The sequence below is a fragment of the Pelodiscus sinensis genome, chromosome 5 (genome assembly GCF_052426305.1).
Source record: "Pelodiscus sinensis isolate ZL-2025 chromosome 5, ASM5242630v1, whole genome shotgun sequence".
Taxonomy (NCBI): Eukaryota; Metazoa; Chordata; order Testudines; family Trionychidae; genus Pelodiscus; species Pelodiscus sinensis.
The window spans coordinates 46,592,497-46,616,799 of NC_143056.1; the positions used below are offsets into that span (position 1 = coordinate 46,592,497).

Here is a 24,303-nt window from a genome sequence, read left to right on the forward strand (position 1 = left end):
GTCTGGTCAATGTATGCATTGCTATCAAAGGGGATACTGAATAGCTGATTCTCCATCTATGGAGAACCAATGATGCTCAAGTAGTTTTTGACAACCTAAAAAACTGGTGGCTTGATGATCTTATGGTATTTATCAAGCAATGTTCTTACTGAGCAAAACCAAGGGAACTAATGTAAATGTTAATGAAACAATGTTGAGATTTTAATTACTTGAAGGTCAGCACATTCAGAGTTTATTGTCTTAGGGGAATTACTCTAGATTCCCACCACAATGATTACTCATAGTTTATACATACATATATTAAACAATTCAAGTTACTATTTGTTTCCTGATATGTGCAAGGGGAACAAGCTGTGTTTGCTGTGGAACAATAATTTTGAATTTCCTGATTTTTTTGGTACAATTACAATCTCAACATATAGCAATTCATTTTTTTTTACATTTAATTAATACTCTACATGTTCATACACTGTGCAGTGACCATCACAGGTTTTGCATTCTTTGCCGTAAGCAATTAACAGCTAAATTTTCTTACAGCGCTGGAATATCTTCTCAGTCAGCAGAACTTGTTGATAATACTTTATCACAAGAGAGGCTCAGCAAAAGAACTTATCAGAATTGTACTGTAGCTTGGTGAAAATATCTAACAACAAAATGTTTTGAGGTCTATGCTTCCGAGTAATAATGCATTGGCTACTCATTTTCCAAGTAACAAAACACATCTGGGAGTGATGTGGCAAATTCTCAGAAAGACCTGCAACTGGAGGAAAAATTCTTTATCTAAGAAATTCAGACAATAATTACTTGCAGTCAACTAAAGTATCTTCTTTAAAATGTCACTTGTCTAAAATTATTGCTTTTTTGCTTAGAAAGAGCCTGCTTTTTTGTCTCAGAAACAGACTGAAATGGTAAAATTAGATGAATTGTGGTTTCTGATAACTTTAATAGTCCAACTTGATTTCTCTTCATGTTCCCTTTGTAAATCCAAGGCTAAGTCTACATTGCACTTTACAGTGCTGTAATTTTCTGGCTCAGGGGTGTGAAAAAATACCTCCAAGCACAGCAAGTTACAGCACTGTGAAGAGCCAGTGTGAACCAGAATATAGCACTGAGAACATCGTGGAGGTGATTTACATACGAGCCTGGGCTGATCTCTCTCAGCGCTCATGCTGTGGCCACTTTTAGTGTAGACTAGCAATGGGCAACCACGATTAGTAAGTGGGCTGCATGAATGGCCCTCCATGTCAGTGAACATCCCACTCTGTCCCCTTCCTCCATGTCCCTCTTGTGCACTGCAGCTCTGCACTTACCTGCTCCTACCACTGCACTCCCAGCACTTTTGGAATGCCATGAATCTGCTGATTTGCGCTCCGATCCTGCTCCTCCTCCACCCCTCCCAGAGCTTGAACAGCAGTGCTCTGAAAGTGCTGGGAGGGAGGGGGAGAGGAAGGAGCGGGAAGTGCAGAACTCCAGTGCCCCAGTGTGTGAGAGGCACACAGGGAATCCGTGGTTTGCAGGTGGAAACACTTTAATTCTAACGCAAAATATATTTTTATTTCTAGTAACTCTGAATTTTTTTCTTTAGTTACTAATTCTTTAACTCTATGAAGGCATTAATTCTGTAAAGCATTTTCCAGTTTCACGGCACCTCACAAAATTTAAAGTCTTCATCTCCCCACCATATGACACAGCTAATTTTTTATTAAATATTATACTTTTTACTTTAAATATATTTATTAAATTATACATCCAAAGAATCACTCCAAATAAAAAAAAGAGCTGTTGCGCAAGAAGGCAATGTGGTCGGTCAACAGGGGTTTCTTGCACAAAACAGCCCTATGGCTAAAATGGCCATCAGAGCTTTCTTGCACAAGACAGCGTCCACACTGCCATGGATGCTCCTGCACAAAAGCACAACTCTTCCGCAAAAGCACATGGCAGTGTGGACACGCTCTTGCACAAGTTCTTGCGCAAGACTGGGCAGTGTAGACATAGCCCAAGTATCTCCAGTCATCAGTTCTTTTCTTTCTATTGGGTGACTACAATGTTCACTATTATACACTTTTTTATTCACAATTACTCAATTAAGCTTTGGTGCCTTTGTCTTCTAATGTAACTGTTTCTCTTAAAAAATCTAGTTTCCTCTTAAACTTGTCTTCTAAAATCATGCTAAAAAGAGAAGAAATATCACATTGACTTTAACCACTCCTCCGTGTTGGTGATATTCACTGCAGGCCAAAAGCCTGGCTCCTTGTACCCAAGGAGGCTGCAGTGGCAGGACCTAAATGCTTTGAAAGCCTAGATTTACTGAAATTGTTGGCAAAACTCCCATTGGCTTCACCCAAAATTGTACCCCGTAAGTCATTGGCCTGGCAGGTCTCTAAGCAAGCACCTGAAGGTGCTCTAGCCCTTTTATTAGTGTGTCTCATAATTATGACAAGAAGTTGGTTTGTAAGGCCTTAAAGTCCAGATGCCCCAGGAGCTAAATGAAATACTGTATTAGTACCAACCATTTCTGACACCAATCTATTGAGTCATACCAGGTTAAGTATCAGTTCAGAATGTGGAAAGCTGCTAAAAAATTCACTGAATTTACCCAGAAATAGCAGGCAGAATTTAAAAATATGACCTGGTTTGGCTTGGAGATGACTTGGTACTAAGTTTCAGATTGTCTTTGGTGTACAGGATGCAAGAGCATGCAGACCCACATGGCTGCACATATTTGCTGTCCTCAAGAGGCTTAGCAGAAGCTAAGGTTCCTATTGTTAAGATGGAAAGCATCTTTTTTAAGGAGAAGTTAAAAGCTTCAAAGTGAAGGAGGCAAAAGCCATCCTCCATTCCCTATCTGTCAGCTAGTCCTTTCACCAGAGGCCGCCAGCCAACTTAGACCACTGGATTCAGGATACTCGTGTTCAGATAAACCAAAAGGGCCCCCTCCTAAATCCTATAATTCAAAGAAATAAAAACTTCTAGCTATTTAAAGGGCAAAGAATAAGTAGGCAGTTAGTATCCAGTTTGCAGGGTGTTCCTCAGGGAAGAAAAGTAGAAAGCTTTTTTATCTCAGATGGTCCTTTGTCACATTGGATTAATGGTCCCTCGTCCTACTAAGGGAATTTAGTTAAGAGAATTTTCATTAAATTCACCCTCACAGCTCTGTTCAAGAGTGCCTTTGAGATCAACAGGCTCAGTAAGAAATGTCAGGATATCAAGTCCCTCCTGGAAAAGAAAATCTTCAAGTATATGACTATGTACTTCTGATTCCAAAAAAGGACAGAGGGTTGCAGCCTATCATGGTGGATAGTCAGTTCAATTGCCATGTGGAAAAAGAGAATATTGTCTGCAAGGATAATCATACATTTAGGTATTGTTCTGTTTTTTGAAGAAAGTGACTGGATATACACAGTTTGAATTTCGCAGACTCTTGTATGGTGAAGTGACTGACTTTCATTTATAATTAACTAAAGATACAACCTGTATATCTAAAACAAGTACAAGATGCAAGTTCTGCCAGACCTGATTCCTGAGAGGACAGAAAACAAGAGGTTTGGAATCACCTAGCTGAAGGCAGGAGATGGAAGGCTAGACAGACAACTCCAGAAAACTAAAACTACTGCCTCTTCCCTCTGAAGATTCATAGGAATTTATGAAATTGGCTCATGGGTCATCCGGGGAGGAAATGGGTGTTGTCTGGCTTTTGGGTTAGCTTGTGGCTTTGTTCCGGTGATGCCTGAAGGGAGAGCCCATGAGAAGGGAGCTATGGGATGTGGGTACGGTAACAGAATCATATATATAGTAGCCCGATGTTTGTGCGTCTGTAACGCTGACGTACACGGCCACGCCACCTGGCCATGTACATCAGCGCCCCACCCCCCCACCCCCGCACTCCATGGCGGCAAGCGGCCGCAGGGCCCCCTGGACACCCTCCCGCCACCGCTGCTTCCCTCCCCCCTTCTCCGGCCCCCCCATCATTCCCTCCAGCCCCACAGCCCCCAATCACCCCCATCTCTGCTTCCCACCCCGTTTCTGGCCAGCCCCGCCCCCTTCCCCTCCCTACCTGGCGCCTCTCAGCTGGGAGAGGCGCAGCGTGCCACGGAGGGGGGGGAGAGTGAAGGAAGGGGGGGCGGAACACCACACAGGGGGCAGAGCTGGCCAGAAGTGGAGTGGGAAGCAGAGCTTGGGGGGGAATTGGGGGCTGTAGAGGAGGATGGGGGGCCGGAGGAAGGGGGAGGGAAGCAGTGCTGGCGGGGGGGTGTCCAGGGGGCTGTGGGGCCGGCCAGCAGGAAGAGGGGGTGGGAAGCAGAGCTGGGGGGGAATCGGGGGCCGTGGGGCTGGATGGGAGGAGGGGGTTGGGAAGCAGACCTGGTGGGGGTGCAATCACTGGCCACAGCTGGACCCCAAAGGGCTGCTTGCCGCAGCTTGCTCCCCTGCCGGGGCCCAGCTGAGCGCCGCTCAGGTGGGCCTGGTGGGACAGGAAGGGGAGCAGGGCGGTAATGTACATAGCCAGGGGGCGGGGCCATGTACATCACCGCCCCCCCTTCCTCCTCCCACCGTGGTGCTGAGTGGTGCGCCCCTCAGCCAGGCCGCCATGGGAGAGGGGAGGGAGGATTGGTGACATAGACAGCCCTGCCCCCTGGCCATGTACGTCACCGCCCCGCCCCTCCTCCCCTGCGGCGGCCTGGCTGGCATGCAACACTCAGCCTAGCCACCATGGAGGGAGAGGAAGGGGGCGGAGCAGTGACGTACACGGCCAGGGGGTGGGGCCGTGTATGTCACCGCCCCCCTTCCCCTCCCACTGTGGCACTCAGCTGAGTGGTGGTGCGCCCCTCAGCCGGGCCTCCGGGGGAGCCAGCTGCGCAAAGGGCCGTTTGGGCTCCCCTGCGGTGGGAGGGGAAGGAAGGGCGGTGACGTACATGGCCCCACCTCCTGGCCATGTACGTCACCCCCCCCCCCCCCCCCCCCCGCCCGCAGCAGCCCAGCTGAACAGGCAGCACTCAGCCAAGAGCCATGGTGGGAGGGAAGGGGAAGGGGAAAGACAGAGGGGAGAGAGAGGCAGGAGGAGGAGAAGAGAAAGGGAGAGTGAGAGGCAGGAGGGGTAGAAGAGAAAGAGAGAGACGGAGAGAGAGGCAGGAGGCGGAGGAGAGCTAAGAGAGAGGGGGGTAGGCAGTAGAAGAGAGAGAGAGGAAGAGTGCTCAGGAGAGAAGACTTGAAAATCCCGTCTTATGACGGGCTAATTGGCTAGCTATAGAAGCGTAATAAGAATGTTGGAACTGCTGGAGGGAGGGTTATAATAGAGTTGCCCAACCTCCAGGATTGTCCTGGAGTCTCCAGGAATTTAAAATAAATCTTTCATTAAAGATTAGTGGTGTGACAAAACCTCCAGAAATATGGCCAACCAAAACTGGCAACTCTAGGAGTCAGCAGGAGGAGAAAGGAGATGGGGTAGCCAGATGAGGGTCTAGGAGAGCAGAGTGTTGTGCTAGTAGACTGGGGGCAGCCAGGGAGTCAGGGATCTGAGGGTACTGCTGAGGCCAGTAAGGGGGTTGTGGGCATAGTGGTGGTGGGCCAGGGAATAGGGAGGAAGAGCAGGGGTACTGGCTGAGTTGATGAGGTTTGAGGGGTTGAATGCAGCCTAGGCGCCTTCTGTTCTTTCTCCCACTCACTACTAGGATGCTCCTACTACCACTCTTGGGGCTCCTGCCTATGCCTCTTGCCTCAGAGGTTCTCCCTTTCCACCCTCCCAACTTGCTTCCTCTCGGGCAAAGCAAGAGGCGACCTGCCCTTTGGGGCAGCACAGCGGCTCTAGGCCCATAGCTTGCCTGCCCCTCCCCTGGTATAAAGGTTGCTGACAGTGAAGGGAGCGCACGCAACAGGCAGGTCCTTGCACGTGCAGCTGGGCGCCTTCGCTCTCACGCCCTCTGCCTCTTCCTCCTCCCGCCGAGCCCAGTCCCAGAGCCGAGGGGCCCTTGCGCTTCCCTCTGCCACCCGCTGCCAGGGGCTGGTCTCCGACACTCCCACACCCCCACCGCCTCGGCCTCTTTCCCCGCACCCGGGCTGCCGCTGCCTTTGCCCCCAAGCTGCGGCAGCCGCCGGAGACTTCGGCCCCGGCCACTCTGTCGCGTTCTCAGCGCAGGGGACGATGTCCAGGATGGGCGGCTTTTTGCAGGAGGCGTCTCACCAGATCGCGGCCGGCGGCTCAGCGGGTAAGTCAGACATTTTGCTCCACGCTCACTCCCGACTAGAGGCTGCTGGGATTCAGCTCGCCCGCATTTCCAGACTTTGGCTAGGCGGGGGCTCAGCCGGCCCGGGGGTGCTCTGCCACGCTGGCCATGGGCACGTGAAAAGCCACATTGCGACCCACCCACCCCATGCGTTCTGGGTACGAAAGCCTTGATCTAGTTAAATGTGCAGTCTCGTCTCCCGTCCTGGCTTTTTGTTGGCTGCTCCTCCCACTCTCTGTGCGTGTGCACTACCTAAAGGAGACGAGGTGACAGCCTGCTCTTTCGTTCCCTGCTTCAACAGTTCCCGTCTCGGCACTTCAGACCAGCCTCCTTGGCGTTGGGATCCAGGGCTCCTAATCCAGCACCTACTGGGTGTCCCTTCATTTGATTTTACAAACTTAACAGACTGGTGTAGACCTTAGCCTGTGTAGTTCTACTCTCAGGGACTGGTACAGTCTACAGCAAGGGTCTGTAGGTTGCTGATAAAACACGATAGCGTTCTCTCTGAGGCCCCCCAAAGCTACCGTTCTTAGTGATACAACAGTAATAATGGTGACAAATTGAAATAGCACCACCCTGCGTCTATCAGATCAATGGTCCTTCTAGTTCACTATCTCAGCTTCCCCCAGTGACTACTGCTGCTTCTGAGGGAATGAACAACACAGGGCAATTGGAGTGATCCGGCCCCTGTTCTCCAGTCCCAATTTCTGGCTCACAGGATATGGGGACTCTGCTGTACTTTGGACTAAGATCATATGTCGTGTAGATTGAATATTTTATAAGGTTGTAAAGATTTAGAACTGTTTGTCTATAATGGTGCTAATGGTCCACTGTAGTCTCTTCTTAGAAGTGACTGCTGTATCCTTTCCTGGCAGAAGCATAGACTTAATTTGATACCTTTTCCATATTTGTATACTGTGATCCTCTCTAAATCTTTATTGTAGTGGTCATGCCATGCAGAAAGCAGTATTTAACTTCAGAAACTTATTTTATATAACATTTTGTTTGATATTATGATGTTACTGTGGGGCTGCACTCTCCTATCTGCCAGAGACCATGATGATACTGTTCAGTGTGATGATGTCATTCTGTCACCTGGCAGGAACTTCTGTCATCTCCTGCATTTTTATAAATATATATATATATATAGAGAGAGAGAGAGAGAGAGATAAATTAGATGCTGATCTAGACTGAGATTCTCAACCTTTTTCTTTCTGAGCCCTACCCCTCCTCATGCTATAAAAATTCCATGACTCACCTGTGTCATATCTTCTGAAAAATAGCTGTTTAAAAGCCAGGGCTGGCATTAGGTAGCACAACTGCTCAGGGCCTCATGCCACAGAGAGCCCCATGAAGCTAGGTTGCTCTGGCTTTGGCTTCATCCCCAGGCAGTGGGATTTGGGATTTGGCTTTCTGCCCTGACCCCCACCAAGCCCCTGATCTCTGGTTTATTTTGGCAGGTTCCCTGAAACCTGTTCAAAGCCTCATAGGGGGCCAGAGACCGGTGGTTGAAAACTGCTGATCTACAATATTATGTCACATTGTTAATAGTACTTGATGTACTGCTACATTAATAGTAAAAATGGCAGAGTGTTGAAACTGTAGCTGCTGTGTTTCAAATGGAAGCACACTACACTGCTCTTTGTACTTTGAATATCTTGTATCTTTACAATGAGATATACTGTTTCATCTCCAAGAAGAAACTAAAATAAAATCTTACATTTTTCTGAAATCAATATATTATTAAAGTAACAAAATAAACATAATAATCAATTACATTGTTTTTAAAAGTGTAGCTATCACTAATTCATGAGGTTATTAAAACTATAAACTTTAAAATCACAAGTTTATTATATTCAGTTTTTGCATTTAATTCATTTTCCACAATGACAGTATTTGTAGTTTGTGATTTTTATGTAGCAGAATATTTTAAGTGTTTAGACAGCAAATAGTTTAGTGCAGTGTTTTTTTTTATAAGGTACCCCTTTTTTTAAAAAATTATAAGTACCCCCAGTACCTACAGTTTTCAGACACACACAAATTTTTCTACCATTGCATCATATTTGTTTAAACAACTTAATCATCATACCTAGGCGGGTGATGAAATTTTTGGGTGTAAAAAGTACAAAAATAATAAAGCGCTGTAAAACTTAAAAAAATCAGTTTTCTCCAAATTTCAGTTGTGTTGATGTACCCCCCAGACTTCTCTCAAGTACCCCTAAAGGTACTCGTACCACTGGTTGAGAACCACTGGCTTAGTGTGTGCTCATATCTAAAGAAAATATTATTTTTTAGCTAGATAATTAAAATGCTTATGTGATTTAAATAAAGTTTGTGTAAAATATTTTACTAGACCTAAACTTGTAGACAGTATTTCCTATGACTCAGTTTTAAGTATTTTAAGTATATGATTGAGGTACTATAAGTCTATTAGGCCCTGCTACAGTATAGAATGTAAACGTGTTTAATTTCAAATTCCAGAATAAACATGACAAATAAATAAAGCAAACAGTATAAAATAAAACCACATACACACAACAAACATCAATTAGTTTGGGATAGCAGATTTTGCTTCACAGATCATTACCCAAATCTAAGAGATTTTTCTTTTCTTCATGCTTTATTTTGTAGCTTTGTCAAGCAATTTAAAAATTAATAATTAATTGTATGATTTTAAAAAAGTAATTGTGATTGTATAATTAATCATATTTTAATAATATAAACATTTATTTAAATATTTCTGATGTTTTCTATGTTTTGAAATAATTTTATTTCAATTACCACGTAGAATATGATGTGTACAGTACTTACTATTTTTTATTGCAAATATTTGCATTGTGAAAAATAGGCATGTTAGATAACAACAAACAACAAACAGCAAAAGCTCCTTTAATGACTAGTTCAAGATACCTTTCCCTAAGATTCCTCAGAGCCACCAAATGCTTCCCTCATTTCCAGAGTTCTTTGCCCATTTCAGATCACTTTAGCTTTCCTGGTTGTTGTCCACAGGAACACTTTCTTCTTCTGCCTATTCTCTAGTAAGAGAGTAAGTATCACAAGAAGTCAGGGGTGGACAATAATTTTTGATGGGAAGGTCACTCCAAGATTTTGGGAAGTGGTGAAGGGCCACACTCTTCCATAGTGAGAGAGATGCAGCCGTGTTAGTCTGGTGTAGCTGAAACAAAAGACCAGACTATGCAGCACTTTAAAGACTAACAAGATGGTTTATTAGGTGGCCCATGAAAGCTCATCACCTAATAAACCATCTTGTTAGTCTTTAAAGTGCTTCATAGTCCTGTTTTTTGTTTACACTCTTCCATGATATTAATGGAGGAAGTACTCAGTCTGGGATGGAGGTTGGGTGCAGAAGGGAGCTTGGGATAAGGGATTGGAGGGCAAGAGAAGGTTTGGGGTCTGGGAGGGAGTTTGGGTGATAGAGGTGGTTGTAACCTGGATCAGGATACTGGGATGCAAGTTTTGGGAGGGATATGGGTTCAGGAGGGGGACAGAGGGTTTGGGCTGTGTGGGGTGGCAGTGGGTTAGGGGAGAGAGGCTGGGGTGCCATAAGCAGGCTCTGGCCAGAAGACTTACTTGAGTGACTCCCGGCTAGCAGCCCAGCATGTTTCTCAGGCAGCTTCCCTGCTTGCTCTGCCCCTGAAGAGGCTGCAGAGGCCAGGTGCATTGGTGAACAAGATCCTCAGGGAAGGGGGCATGGTGATTCATGCCAATGAGATTGGGTTGGGGGCAGGAGCAGGGTACAAAGCACCACTCTCCTCGCCCCCAGGTTCGCCACCGCCGCTTTTCTGAGCGGTATGTGGGGATATCAGGGAGGGGCACGAGGCAAGCAGGAAATCTGTCTGGGGCTCCCTGTTGCATCTGCAGGCTGGATCCAGCCCCCTGGCTGTATTTTGCATAGCACTGCAATAAGTCCTTCTCTCTATGTATGAAAGATGCTATTTCTCTTCCTAGATTGCTTTGATATTAAGCATTTGGTTCCCAAGTACAGTGAGAATAACTGTTCCTCACAACATCTGTGTTCTGGGTAAACTTGGAATAAGACTGAGCTGGAACTTGATCCCCTTTTAAAAAGCCAGCTTTGTTCTGTCATACCATATGATTGGATTATGTTGTCCAAGAATTCATATCCTGGGAAGGAGCCAAGTAATGAGAAGGAAAACAGGAGGGTTTGGCAAGTAGGCACTGGAGCACTTTGGTTAGATGGGCACATGTGGGTGCAGGTCTATACTGTGAGGGAAGTCTATCTGAAATGGAAGATGTGACTTTTGTATGTAGTGCGTGGAGTAAAAACAGGAGAGAGACTAGGAATTATTGTTAAAAGCTGAGGGATTGTGTGCAGGCTTTACAACGAAGGGAAATCAGGACTTGGCATTTGTTACCAGAGCAGATGAAGAGTGGAAACAGTTTACATTTAGGAAAAAATCTGGTGTATAGGCTCATTAGTGGAATAAGGGGACTGCAATGCTTGTTGAGGATGGCCAGTAGAGAGGAAGGGAGAGCAGCCTGGCTAATTGCTGACAGGGGGTTAATGAAATGAAAGAATTAAAAAATGTATAATTTTAGGTCATTGCCTAAAACTGTCGGTTATAATAATGAGCAGGAGTTTAAATTGGATGGCTGTAGTTGGATCATTACATGAATTGGTAGATTTCTTTTTTTAAATACAGTGAATTGAAGTACTCCTCCTCCCTTCCCCCCCATACTGTAATAGCTAAACAGTGAATCATGGCATGAAATATTATGTCTGGATTTAACAGGGAAACAGATGAGTTTTCTTTAATATTAAATAGAACATAACTAGAAAATTACAAGGATTTCATTAAAAGAAAATCCTAATGCACCTTCATCTGTGGGGCTATCATCAGTACATCCATCATGCATATAAGGGTTGCTGACTGGAGATAATTATTTGAATAGTCCAATCTACTGTATATTTAAGAGAGTTTGTCTGTCTGACTGTAGAGAGTATAGAAAATCAGGAAGGCAGAGGGAATCAGTAAGTATCTGAAGAATGAGTAGTTACAACGAAGCAGATAAGAATCAAAGTCAATTGATAGTACAGTAGACTTCTGATAATCCGGCACCTTTGGGACCCAAGGGGTGCAGGATTATCAGATATGCCAGAGTATCAGGAGGTACTCCGGTGGGGGGGCTGTGATAGGTCTGCCGAGGGAAGGGGGTTGGCGGGGAATGGCGCAGCGAGGGGCGAACCCTCCGCTGTTTTGCAGGGAGGCGGGGGAAGCCCCGCTCAGCCACCGGTGACAGTCCAGCTGGGGCTGCAAGCAGCAGCAGCGGCCCTGAGGAAGTGGCGGGGCAGAGCAGCTGAGGTGCCGCTGGGTTGGTCCCGCAGTGTCACCTCTCACCTAAGCAGCGCTGTGGGACCAACCCGACAGCACCCCAGCTGCTCTGCCCCACCACTTCCCCAAGTCCGCCACTGCTGAAACTGACGAGCGGCGGACTTGGGGAAGCAGCGGGGCAGAGCAGCTGGGGTGCTTGCTGGGTTGGTTCCACAGCACCACTTCTTGCCTCGCCTCCTCTCCTCCGCCGCTGCTTGCAGCTCCAGCTGGCTTGTAGCAGATGGCTGCGCGAGGCTTTCCTCCACCTCCCTGCAAAATGGTGGAGGGTTCGCCCCTTGCTGCGCCATTCCCTGCTGCTCCTGCCCCCCGGCTGGCCACAGTGTGGGTCCCGGCAGACCCGTCACAGGGGTATAATCCCCTTCCCCTTTCCTTTCCCGGCCCGTGAGTGTGCGTGGGGCTCACAGGCGCTCCACTTGGCTGGAGCACTTCCGGGTTCCAGTTCGTGCCAGACTATCAAGAGTGCCGGACCACTGGATGCCAGACAATTGGAGTTTTACTGTATCCTTCCTGACATAGGCATCTACACAAAGAGCTGTTTGCACCTTCATTGAATGTTAGGTTGGTAGCATCCCAACCATCCTTCATCACGATTGAGTCCATTAGCATAAGAATTGAATTTGCAGATGAACTCTAATTCCAATGCTTCTCTGTGTATCTGGCTAGTAGAATTGGTTTGTGACAAGACAACTACTTGAAGATCTTTTAAACAGTGATTAGGAAGATTAAAGTGTTCCCCAACAGGTTTCTGTATGTTCCCTTTACTATATCTGATTTGTGTCCATTGATTCTTTCCCACAGAGACTGTCCAGTTTGTCCAATATATGTAGCAGTGGGGCATTGCTGGCATTTGATGGCATAGATCAAATTAATGGATGTGCAGTCAAATGACCTTTTGATTTGGTAGCTTATGTTGTTGGCTCCAGTAATGAATTCGTCAGTGTAGATATGTGGGCAGAGTTGACATCACGTTTGGTTGCAGGGCTGGATTCCTGGATGCTTCTGATGTGGTTGTGTAGCATGGTTAATGGAAAAAATAACAGAACTCCACTTGTTATTACCTACAGTCCACAACTCAGACTCCTCCAGCACATTATATACAATCTACAACCCATCTTGGAAAATGATCCTTCACTCTCAGAGGCCTTGGGAGAAAAGCCTATTCTCGCTTACAGACAACTCCCCAGTCTGAAACGAATTCTTTCCAGTAACCATGCCACAGCTCTTTGTGTAGATTCCTATGTCAGGAAGGATACTATCAATTGAGTTTGATTCTTATCTGTTTCATTTTAACTACCCAATCTTCAGATACTTATTGATTCCCTCTACTTCCCTGATTTTCTATACCCTCTGCTCCCTGTCTCCACCTCCCTTCTTTTTTTCCTTCCCTCCCTCCTTTTCTCTCCTATTTATTTTGGGTCGGCACATCCTAAACTCAAATCTCCGGTAATCTGAAGAAGCGGGCTGTGCCCATGAAAGCTCATGATGCCATCTACATGTTTATAAAGTGCCACCAGACCATTTGTTGTTTTTTTCTGTACAGACTAACTCGGCTACCTTCTGAAGCTTCCTCCTAAATGGTAAGAACTAGGATCACCAAATTTGATATACAACTTCCTCCTATCATAACTTAAAGCAAGATAAGGGTTTGGTTGTTCCAGGAAAAATGGGATGTTCCTGGAATGGGATTGTTTTTCATAAAACCCATACAGAAAATAGATAGAATTATCAGTCATGTGACAGGGATGACACCCTCTATGTGCCCTTTAGGAAAGGTGGGAGCAGGGGAAGGCTGAAACTCCACCCCCGGTTTCTACAGAAACATTTCTGTCCTTTGTCAAAGAGTAAGGGGAAAGAGCACAGTTTGCTGCATTTCTCTCTGGCTGGGGGAAGAAAAACCTGGACCTGCCCCATTCTGGGGACATGCACCTCTTTTCTGACTGTGCCTGCTAGAGCTGCAGCAGCCATGGACAGGTGCTTCTCACCTGGTCCCAATCTGCTGCAGTGAGAAAATGCTGGGGTTGTCCTCTCTGGGGCACACACATCATACAGTTTGCACTGCAGTGATCTGCTTGGGTAAAAATATACAAAGTTTATTTAATAGAAAAAAACACAGGTTCACAGATTAAATAGTAAGGGAAAGCAAAAATATAAAAATTACACAGAAAATAAAAAAGATGTGACTTGAGGGCACATCTACACAGCAGGGCTAAAGTTGAAATAAACTACGCAACTTGAGCTACATCAATTGTGTAGCTTAGCACCAAATGCTGAAATAAGCTCTTTTGACCTATCTACACAGCAGGAAGTCTGAGAGAGAAAATTCTTCATCCGACTTCCCTTACTCTTCATAAAATGAGGCTTACAGGAGTCTCAGTAAGAAGTCCTCGAGCTTGACATAATGTCATAATAATGTTGAAATAACTGCTTATTGTGTAGGCACTGACTATGTTATTTCAGAATAACTGATGTTATTATGAAATAACAATGCTGCTGTGTAGATATACCCTCAGATTTTATACTTCCCTATTAACTAAAATCTCTTTTCTCATATACGTTACCTATTACTCTAGAATAGTTTCCCAGTATGCCCTCTAGTATTAGTCCCTTGTATCTCTCATGTTCTGGGACCAACCTGGCTACATCAACATCTGTAAATAATAGATAAATAATGTCCCTGATTCAGCACAGCACACAAGCACCTGCTTAATTTTAAGCACAAGGGTATTCCTATTTAAATAAATTTGTTAGAAGTAAGGAAAATAAAGATAATAATAAATAAGATTAGTACCCTCCAAGACAACCAAGCTTTCACTGTTAGACTTTGATTCATCAGAGCACTTAACTTTAAGCATGGGAGAATCCCACTGATTTCAGAGTTTTATTTTTAGTAAGTTTAGTGTCCATACTTCAATATGCATCTTAAAATCCACCCAGAGCTATCAACCTTATTTCTAGTCACTGTTCATATTTAAAAAAAAATGTAGTATATGTCCTTTGGAAATCAGCTTCTGGAATTATTTCTGAACAGTACACTTCCTGCACAAAGAAATTATGAAAGACATTTACAAACTGATATTTGAATATTTGCATAGTTTTCCATGTGAGAGCTCCTACCAAATATAAATAAGTGTGGCAGTATTCAAGTGGTGAGCTATGCTAAAAATTTGTAGGTCCCTGAACTGAAAAGCTTAGTCTGGAGGCATGACCATTAAACGAGTTCCATGGGAGCAGGAAGAAGTCATTGACTGACTATTCATATTGATAGCTAAAAGCCAGTACAGGCAGTCCCCGAGTTACGCGGATCCGACTTATGTCGGATCCGCAGTTACGAACGGGGTTCCTCTCCCTGGTCTCCAGCAGACCAGGGAGAGGAAGCAAAGCGGCGGAACAGGTCCTGCAGACCAGGAGGACGGGGGGAGGGGGGGCAAAGCAGAGCAAAGCCGCGGAGCACGCGGGCAGCAGACAGCCATGGCGTGTCTGGGCTGTCCCGCTGCCCCCGTGCTCCATGGCTTTGCTCCAGACACCTGTGGTACAGCAGCTGGGGCGCTGCCAGTTGGTCCCGTAGCGCCGCTCTGGGCGCTACTGGACCAACCGGGCAGCACCCCAGCTGTTCTGCCCCAGGCGTCCTGATTCAGCCACTGCTGGTCAGATTCAGCAGCGGCTGAATCAGGACGCCTGGGGCAGAGCAGCTTGGGTGCTGCTGGGTTGGTCCAGTAGCGCCGAGGAGCGGCGGCGCTACTGGACCAACCCAGCAGCACCCCAACTGCTCTGCCCCAGGCGTCCCCAAGTCAGCCGCTGCTGAAACTGACCAGTGGCTGACTACAGGAAGCCCCTACCCCGGGCTTCCTGGAATCAGCCGCTGATCAGTTTCAGCAGCAGCTGACTTGGGGATGCCTGGGGTTCTTAAGTTGAATCTGTATGTAAGTCAAAACTGGCGTCCAGAATCAGCTGCTGTTGAAACTGATCAGTTTCAGCAGCGGCTGAATCTGGACGCCAGTTCCTACTTACATACAGATTCAACTTAAGAACAAACCTACAGTCCCTATCTTGTACGTAACCCAGGGACTGCCTGTATTGCCTTGTGCTGTTTCCTCACATGGCTCTGAAGAGGTGCAGGGGACAGAGGAAGGAAGAATACAACAAATTGAAGCCAGAAATGACTAATCACACCTTGACGGGGAAAAGATGTCCCAGGGAAAACAGAGTAACTAGTTGAGCACAAAGCAACAAAGTCAGCTAATGATGCACATACTTCTTGGGGCATCTCCTTGGCCAGGATCTGTGGGTTCAGGCTCCTTCATGAGGACAGAAGGGAGCCTATGTCCCTAAAAATTTATATCTGTAGTCCAACATCCATGTTAAAATATCAGAGAAAGTACTATGATTCTCCCAGGTGGGTTGGGGTTTCTTTGTAAATAAGGTCTCTAATTATATTTAAGTTAATTGTTCTTTTAGAAAACACAGACAATAAGGTTGGGTATTTAGCAAAAAAAAAAAAAAAAAACTTGACATTAAAGGGTTAATGTATATTTTAAAACAAACTTTATTTTTATCATTCATTTTCTGTGTTCTCCACAAGATGGCAGTATAAAACTGCCATATGGTGTTAAAACAAACATACTTAGTTACAGAAGGAACAAAAATTAGGTTATATACTTAGCCCTTCCAGATGAGAGAGAAAATTTCAATATGTCAATCTAGAAGAAAAATGTTTGAAAAATTAATGTAAAGACAGATGAAGGAAAAGTTCATATATATAATCAATAGGGCCTGAAAACACACACACACTATATAATCTGTGTGTGTATATATACATAATTTAATAAAGTTAAACATTCTGTTTTATTAGGAATTCTGAAGTCTAAGAAATGGCAGTATGTTTTCCCACCCAAAGTTGAAGATAAAAGTGACATCAATTTTTTTTCTTTTTTTATGCAAATCCCGAGTAAAGATCACATAACATAGTATAGGTTGAACCTCTCCTGTAGGGATGTTAGTGAGTAGTCAGTTACACAATTAACCAATAAGCCTGGGCTTATTCATTGATCATAATGACTACATGCAAGCCACCCTCCTTGCTGCCTCTGTATCAGCTAGGAGTCGGTGCCCATGAGGAGCGGTTTGTAAGCTGGCTCCCTTTGTATGCCAGCTCCTGCAGAACTGCCTGCCCCCACCTCTGCTGCCTCCCCAAGCAGTTTGGGGGATCTGGCTTTTACATGTTTACACAAATAAATGATAGTTAGCATCCCTACTCTAGTCCGGAAACATGCATGGTCGAGCATGATTTTAGTTAGCTGGATGCCCATATATCATGGCTGTGGCCAACTTTCCCACTGTCTCATAAAGTTTGTTTACAGCCACCAGTCCTGGCTCTCAGTGTTCTGTTCTGCTTTTAGCTTTGATTTACTCCTAATGATTATTGTACTTGTTCTGGTTCTACTACCACATTATCGGGCATAGTGACAGTGTTGCCAGATTTGGTGGGGTTTTTTTTTGTCTCAAGTTTCAAGATATTTGGTGTTTTCCTCAACTTCTAGATTCATTATTATGTATGAATCTTAGCTTTTTTCTTTTTTAAAATAAATTTCTAATCCTCATGGTTGTGAACAAAAGCTTGAAAGTATGTACCCTAAACTTATTAAATCTCATAATTAAGTCACTTTGATCCTGGTGTTTTGGTGTCTCAATAATGCTTGGGTTGGGTTGGTAATACATTAGTGGCCTTTATTATATTTTCATAGCCGCTACTAATCTACAGGCAAAGCTTGGAATACCATTTTGGAGCTAGTGAAAACACCGATCTACAATATATTTGAGAGTGTTTGTGTGTCTGTCTTTCCATCTATGAGTTCAAGAACTTCTAAACACTAAGAAATAGGACCATCGATTTGACATATAGCTTCCTCTTATCATAATTTAAAGCAAGGGAAGGTTTAGTTATGCCAGAACAATGGGATGTGCCTAGAATGAAATTGTTTCTCATAAAACAGAAAGGGAGGGGATCTACTAGCAGGGCCAGTTATATAGTACAATGACCACAGGGGGGCATCAAGAGGCCAGAGTTGGCATCCAGGACAGAAATAACCCTGTTGAAGCAGTAAGGGGAAGGAGTAGAAAAAGGGACTCCAATTTACTATATACTTGAAAGAGTTTGAGTGTCTGTTTGTCCCCCAGTTGGGAGACATGCACCCCTTCCCCGGCAGTGCCATCTGCAATGGCAGCAGCAATGGACAAGTGCTTCTCACCTGGCCCCAGGCTGCTGTGGTGACAGAGGGCTGGGGTTGTCCTCACTCCATGGGGCAGCCTGCATATTGAATCTCATGTCTCCAGCCCCGCCCCAGAACAGTGATTTTAAATTAAGAAAAACAAAAGTTATTTCAGTTAAGGACCAAAACCATGCCAGGTAAATCCTCTATTGTACTATAAAGGAAATAACTGTCTCATGGAGCCCTTGTGAAATACCCATCCTACTGCTTACTGAAACTTTTCCCAAGTGTCTGGTACATAAGGTACTACTTCACTATGAAATCTGACAAATACTGACACAAAAATGTGAAAAACAGAATGTGTATTTTATTAATGTGTGTATACATAAATATATATAATTTTGTTAATAGTGCTAATTACTAATTTATTACATGTGGAAATGAGAATATGTAAAATACACAAAACTTCAACTGGGTAGATATGAGTTAGTGTTGGTATAATTTAGTCTCTGATAGCATGCTTTGGGTACTACAAGCTCCTCTAAAAGCTATGCTAGGTACCCTGATTACATCTGCCATTTGATACAATCCCCAACCAAAGAGGTGACACAAAGACAGGGGAGGGAAATAGTGCAAGTTAAAGTAGCCGTGGCAGGGTGTTAATTTATACAGAGATGGGTTTTAAAAGGATTACTAGAGGAACCTAGCTACTTTTCATTGTTCCAATTCCTCTTCCCCACTCCATCCCCCAATTGGGTGATGGGAGCTTTGTGGGATTGGGGAATATGCTGAAGAGGTGATCATCCCCTCCCCCTTATCCTTGCTCATGGGCAGTAGCAGGGCTGCTAGTGAGCGAAGAACAAATGGCAACTTCAACTCGTACCTGTTTTTAAAATGATAATTTCTCTAAGTTGGGATGTAAATGGGGATATAAGATGGTGCTTCATTGAGACAACCTGCACAATATTTTGTTTGTGAATAGTTAGGATAACGTACATTCTCATCTCTCTCCCACACCAAACTGCACCTGCATCTTCATATTTCTTTCATAGGAAGAAAATGGAGCAGGATAACTAGCAGTTTAGCATACATACTTAAATTTCATATCTTCATTTCTCAGTAATTCCTAATAAAAATAATTTATTAGAGCTCTTCATAGTGTTGACAAAGGAGATATATATTTCCTTCATGCAGTAGCAGTTGCCCAAAGGGAAGGAAAATTAAGTGGAAAGTGGGTAGCTGGGCCAGTATGGAGTATTTGTGATAAATTTGAGAAACATTAAATTGTCTCTTTGAGTAGTTTTTCACAATATATCTATAAAGGAGAAGAAAACAGTGGTATTTGTGAGGAGGCAGGCAAAAAGTCTGTTTTTCCCAAATATTAAACATTGAATATTGCTAAAGATCAGAGTAAATGGAAAGAACTGTCTTTAGGGTATGAAACGATTTTACCATAACATCAATATGTTTAAATTAGTTCAGATTTTTCTTATTAGAATAAATGTTTCCTCTTTAAAATGCACGATAATCATAATCAAGACTAAATTTGTTCTGTTATTTATTTTCAGAATGATTGTACATGTTTAGCAGACGTTTGATTTAAATCCCTAGGGATATATTGGAGACAGATGTTTAGATTACCTCATGTTTAAAAGTAATGTATTTGTACAGCAGAATAAATTTAGCTTCAAATCTTTCCTTATATGTTTAGTGTGTTGGGATGCAAAAAGCGATCAATAATTTTATATTGGAAAGATACTACTATATTTAAAAGGGAGGTGGTATTCCCCTCTCCCCCTACCCCTCACCTCCACCCACCCACACAGACATCTATATACTACAGAAGGTCTGATTATGAAACAACTTGTTTACAAATGAAAATATTGTTTCTGGCTGAAGGGCCAAATGGGAAACAGATTTTTAAAGTTCCATGAATTTAAATGCAAATTTACCATGTCATTTATACTTTCCCTAAAAAACTAGTAAAAGCTTGAAACAGGATTTAAAGTATAATATCACTTGAAGACTGCTTTGTAAATTTTAATGGGAACAAATATTTTATCATTTGCTCTCCTTGAACAATATCTGTCTGGCTACCATCGAGATAATGGTAGGTTAGCATGATCTACATGGGAGGCAGTTCAGTGGCCCATAATAAAATCTTAATTACTTTTTGTTGAAATACTTATCAAAATTGACCTTTTGAAATGTATGGATGTGTATAATTGACAGATAAAATAGTAATCTTCAAAAGATTGAAGTGACAAACTGCTTGCATTAGGCAATACTTTACCTTTAATGTGTTTTGTTAGATAACCAGAAGTTATTCAATAAATGGTATTCAGCCATTTGTAGTTGTAACTAAAGTCCTGTAGTGATAGCTATATAGCTTTCCCTGTCACTACTAACTGTAAAATGTCATTAATATTTTACTGGAATAATAAAACCATTCTGGTTTTTTCTCTTGAAGGTAAAATAAAAGATTACCCTAAAACATTAGTCATGTTTACAATTCTTGGGCCTAAATCCTTCTTTCACTTAAAGGCATATTAAGGTTTAAACCAGCATAAAAGCTGTTGCACAAAGGACAAAAAATCAAACATCCAGAGCAGATGGAAGTTTCACCCTATATACATCATGTTTCTGTGGCTCCAGGTGTATGAAATATAGGTGTATCAAATATGGCCAGTAGGTTCCTCCAGACTGCATGGATCCACTTGTGTACCTACTGTAGTTCCTGTGAGCAAAGAGGTTTTGCTCAAGCTTGTCCTGTGGGAATCAAGAATTGTGTCTTTAGATGCTGATGCTTGCTGAAAAACATTGGCAAACATTCTGTTTGTATAAAAGTTTACTAAGATTTACCCTAATTTCTTATTTATAACTTTGCATGGAAATCAGGATTCATAGTGTCCTAAGGATTCATCTGTTCCTGCTTTTCTCACAAAAAGCATAGAGCCAGATCCAAAGAATGTGTAAATTTGAATCTCATATTAGTAAATATAAGATAGTTTAAGGTGCACATCTTGATTTTAAAAAAGGTATAAATAATACCAATTTAGAGTCTCCTCTGAATTAGTTCCATAATTTTTGCTGACATCTATTTTCTAGAAACTAGAAGATATAACTATACAAATATAATTTCAGGTGAGGAATAAACATCAGGAGCACACAAACGCTAAACAAAATTTACTGTTTTATTTTTATGGAAATATATCAGAAGTAAAATGACAAAGTTAAAATAATTCTGCTGAAACATACTTTTTAATTATCTTCCAAAGTCTTCAGAAAAACATTCATAACTTTAAGTAACAGCCAAGCTTTCAAAAATATACAATAAAAATAATTTACATGTCACTTTAAGAATTATTGTTACCATGGTGAATAACCTTCAATACAGAGAAATTAGATAACATTGACAACCAAATTTGGAGAATCAGTCTCTAAATATTAACATCCAGATGCTGTCAGATTTAGATCATTTCTGAATGTAACAGTATAGAAAAATATTGATAATTTGCTATGACTTTTTACATTAGACTGCTCATTGTTTTGCTGTAGTTTATCAAAAGTTGTTAATGTTAATGGATGAAATTGTTTTTTTCCCCACTCAACTTTTTTTCAGGGGTTGTGAAAACTATTTATTACTGGGGGAGAGAGAGAGAGAGAGAGGGAACCCCAACCTAGAACACTGCACTAAAATTGTGGTGTCAAGTCAAGCATTCAGAAGTTAGCAAATGCCGAATTGAAGATGTTCTCTCTTTAATTCTACCCTCTTGAACATATGTATTATGATACAGTCTTTAATTACATCTTCACAGTCTCGTCCTCCCACAGGACACTTTGGTGCACAGGCTGGACCATGCTGACTAAATGGCTACCTAGTCATTAATTCTTTTGTTCCTGGTCTACACTAGAACCTTAGTCTGAAATAATGCCCCCACGTTCGAATTTGTAAGTGGTGCATCTACACTACAGGTATGTCTACACTACAGGATAAGGTCGAATTAGGACATGCAACTTCAACTATGTTAATTGTGTAGCTGAAGTCGAAGTACCTTAATTTGACTTTTGGCGCTGTCCACATTGCAGGAAGTTAAAGGAAGAACACTTTCCCTTTGACTTCCCTTACTCCTCATGAAAGCAGGACTACTGGCATTGACCGGAGTGCCCCTCTCAGTTCCAATTAGCTGTCTTAAGTACACCTGCTAATTCAAACCCTGGAAGATTGACAGCAGCAGCTTGGGTCTTTTCTGTAGTGTAGATATACCCTACCAAGCCTGTTATCCCAGAATAAGGTGCTGTAGAATTCTAATTCTGTACTCCTGCTTTTCATCAGGAATAATGCTAACTCCAAACTTGTAAATCCAAAATAAAGTTAGTGGATGCTCTGGAGCCATTAATTCAAACTAATTAGCCTCTGGGTGGCTTCCCACAGCTCCCCAGAGTGCTTCCTGAGGTAGCACATCCTCATTAATGGAGCCTGCTTTGGACTACGTTTGATTCTTCCCTGTAGTGAGGACATTCAACTCTGAATTTATAAAATTGGGAGTTCAGAAGTCGAATTTAGTATATGTGAAATAATCTCCTAGTATAGACATGGTCTTATTCTAGTCATTCATTGATTATTTAGCCCTGTATCATCTTTACTGCATACCATTAAAACCCCGCAATGAACAAAGATCATTAACTTTTGTGTGTACTTTTCTATTGTGCTTAGGGTTGCCAAACCTCCAGGGATGTTTTGAAATAGGCTTTATAATGTCAAAACAAGGTATTTTGAGGTAAGGATGCTCTTTAGATGCACCCACATTGACTAAATAACAGTGACTAAATGTGGGTGCCTAAATTCACTCAACAGACTAGGGGGAGTTAGGCAGGGGAGAGTATATCTCACATAATACATGTCTAACTCCCCTTATTTCAAAATAACAAGCAGAGTATCCATACTACCAAGCCTGTTATTTATAAATAAGGGACTTATTATTTCTAAATAATAACTTCTGCTTGTGAAGAGGCATAAGCTTATTTCAAAATAGTTATTTGAGGAGTTATTATTTCAAAATAACCTGGTAGTGTAGACATAGCCCTAGAGGGGCTAATCCAATAGAAATTCTCATAGGCTGTTTAGCAGATCATGTCCCTTTCAAGATCTGTCAGGAGATTATTAACCTGAGCTCCCTTAATTTTTAGCTTAGTGGTTAAAACACTCTCTTTGGCTGGGAGAGATCAAGGTTCAATTTCCCAGTGCTCCCAGATGGGGAGAAAGATGTGTGTAAGACTCTTGTTCAAATCCTTTCAGGTGAGTGCTCTCATAACTATGAACGTTCTGATCTGAGGCTATGGGTTACTCTGTTCTGAGTCTACCCCTCTGCTTTTTCTAAAATGTTGAATTTTTTAAAAAAGAGATTGAAAATTACTGATTTTCTTTTCCTCCCTCTTCCTGTTCATCCTCCCCCTGCTCCCCTCTTCTTAGCTCATTATCATGGTTGGAACAACTCCATACCTACCCAGATAATGGGGAAACTTAGCTGCAATAACAGACCAACCACTGTAGGGGAAAGAGATCCATACTCTGCTAGTGGGTTTCACAGCTGGACAGCAGAGGAATGTTGAGATTCTATTATTCCTGGATTCTGATCCAAATTCTGGACGGGAGTATGCACTAATAAATACAGATGCTTCTGTCCCTTTTTCTCCCTGTTTCCATTTTCTCAGCTTCCATTTCCCTCCCTACTCTGAACATGTAAATTTCTCTGTCTGCTGCTGCAATGGAGGGACAAAATAATTTACAATTGACTATATTATCCATGGCGTGAAGCTATATTTCAAAAGCAATGTAATTAAAATAAAAACATTCTACATTAAATTCCCTTCTTTGAATCTGTAACCGGGTCCATTGTTCAGGGTTCCGGAGGCGCCCCCAGTTCACAAGCCCAGGCCCCGCTGGGTCCTGGTCTGCCCCTGCTCCCGGCTTCTATCTCACCGCTTCCATGGTCCTCTCCTTTTGGTCAGCTCACACCGAGCTCGCTGCTCCTGCTGTCCCTAGAATCACCAGCCTCCCGGCCTCCGACCATCTGCCTGGCGCCTGCTGCCGGCGTGGGCCCGCGCCGGCCCGTCCCACTGCTCCCTGGTCCGGCCGCCCGCTTTGGGTGTTGGGATCTGGGCTCCGTGCAACGTGCCGCCTCCTGCCGAGTCTCCAACAGGCCCTGTGGAGGAGGCTGAGAGCGGGAACCCTCCTGTTCTCTCCAGTCCTCCCCCTTTTGAATCCCCCGCTCGGCGTCCGGTCCGCCCCTCCGTCGGCCGCCCCGCCGCCCCGGGGTCCTAGCGCCGGCTGGCTATCGCCCCAGCCGCCCTGCGCATGCGCGTCGGGTGCGCCGGTTTCCTCCGGCCCCTCTGCCGCCGCGCCGCGCTGGACTCCCGGCGCCAGCTGATCGTCCGCGCGGGGTGCGGGGCCTCGGCTCCGGGGGCCGAGAGTACGGGGGTGAGTCCCCCCGTCACAGAAGC

General features: G+C 43.6%; 1 protein-coding gene across 2 annotated transcripts in view; it reads left to right on the plus strand.

Annotated features, from left to right (window-relative positions):
• Positions 1–5,236: 5,236 nt before the first annotated feature.
• Positions 5,237–24,303, plus strand: part of SLC25A21 (solute carrier family 25 member 21) — a 385,337-nt gene continuing 366,270 nt past the window's right edge. Inside the window, exon 1 of one of the 2 annotated variants that reach the window (XM_006117703.5) lies at positions 5,237–6,200. Coding sequence is in view for 1 of the 2 variants with exons in the window: in XM_006117702.5 (XP_006117764.2) it covers positions 6,137–6,200 (64 nt within the window). In the remaining variant the exon portion in view is untranslated. The remainder of the gene's footprint in view (positions 6,201–24,303) is intronic. The other variant, XM_006117702.5, reaches the window with a different exon arrangement.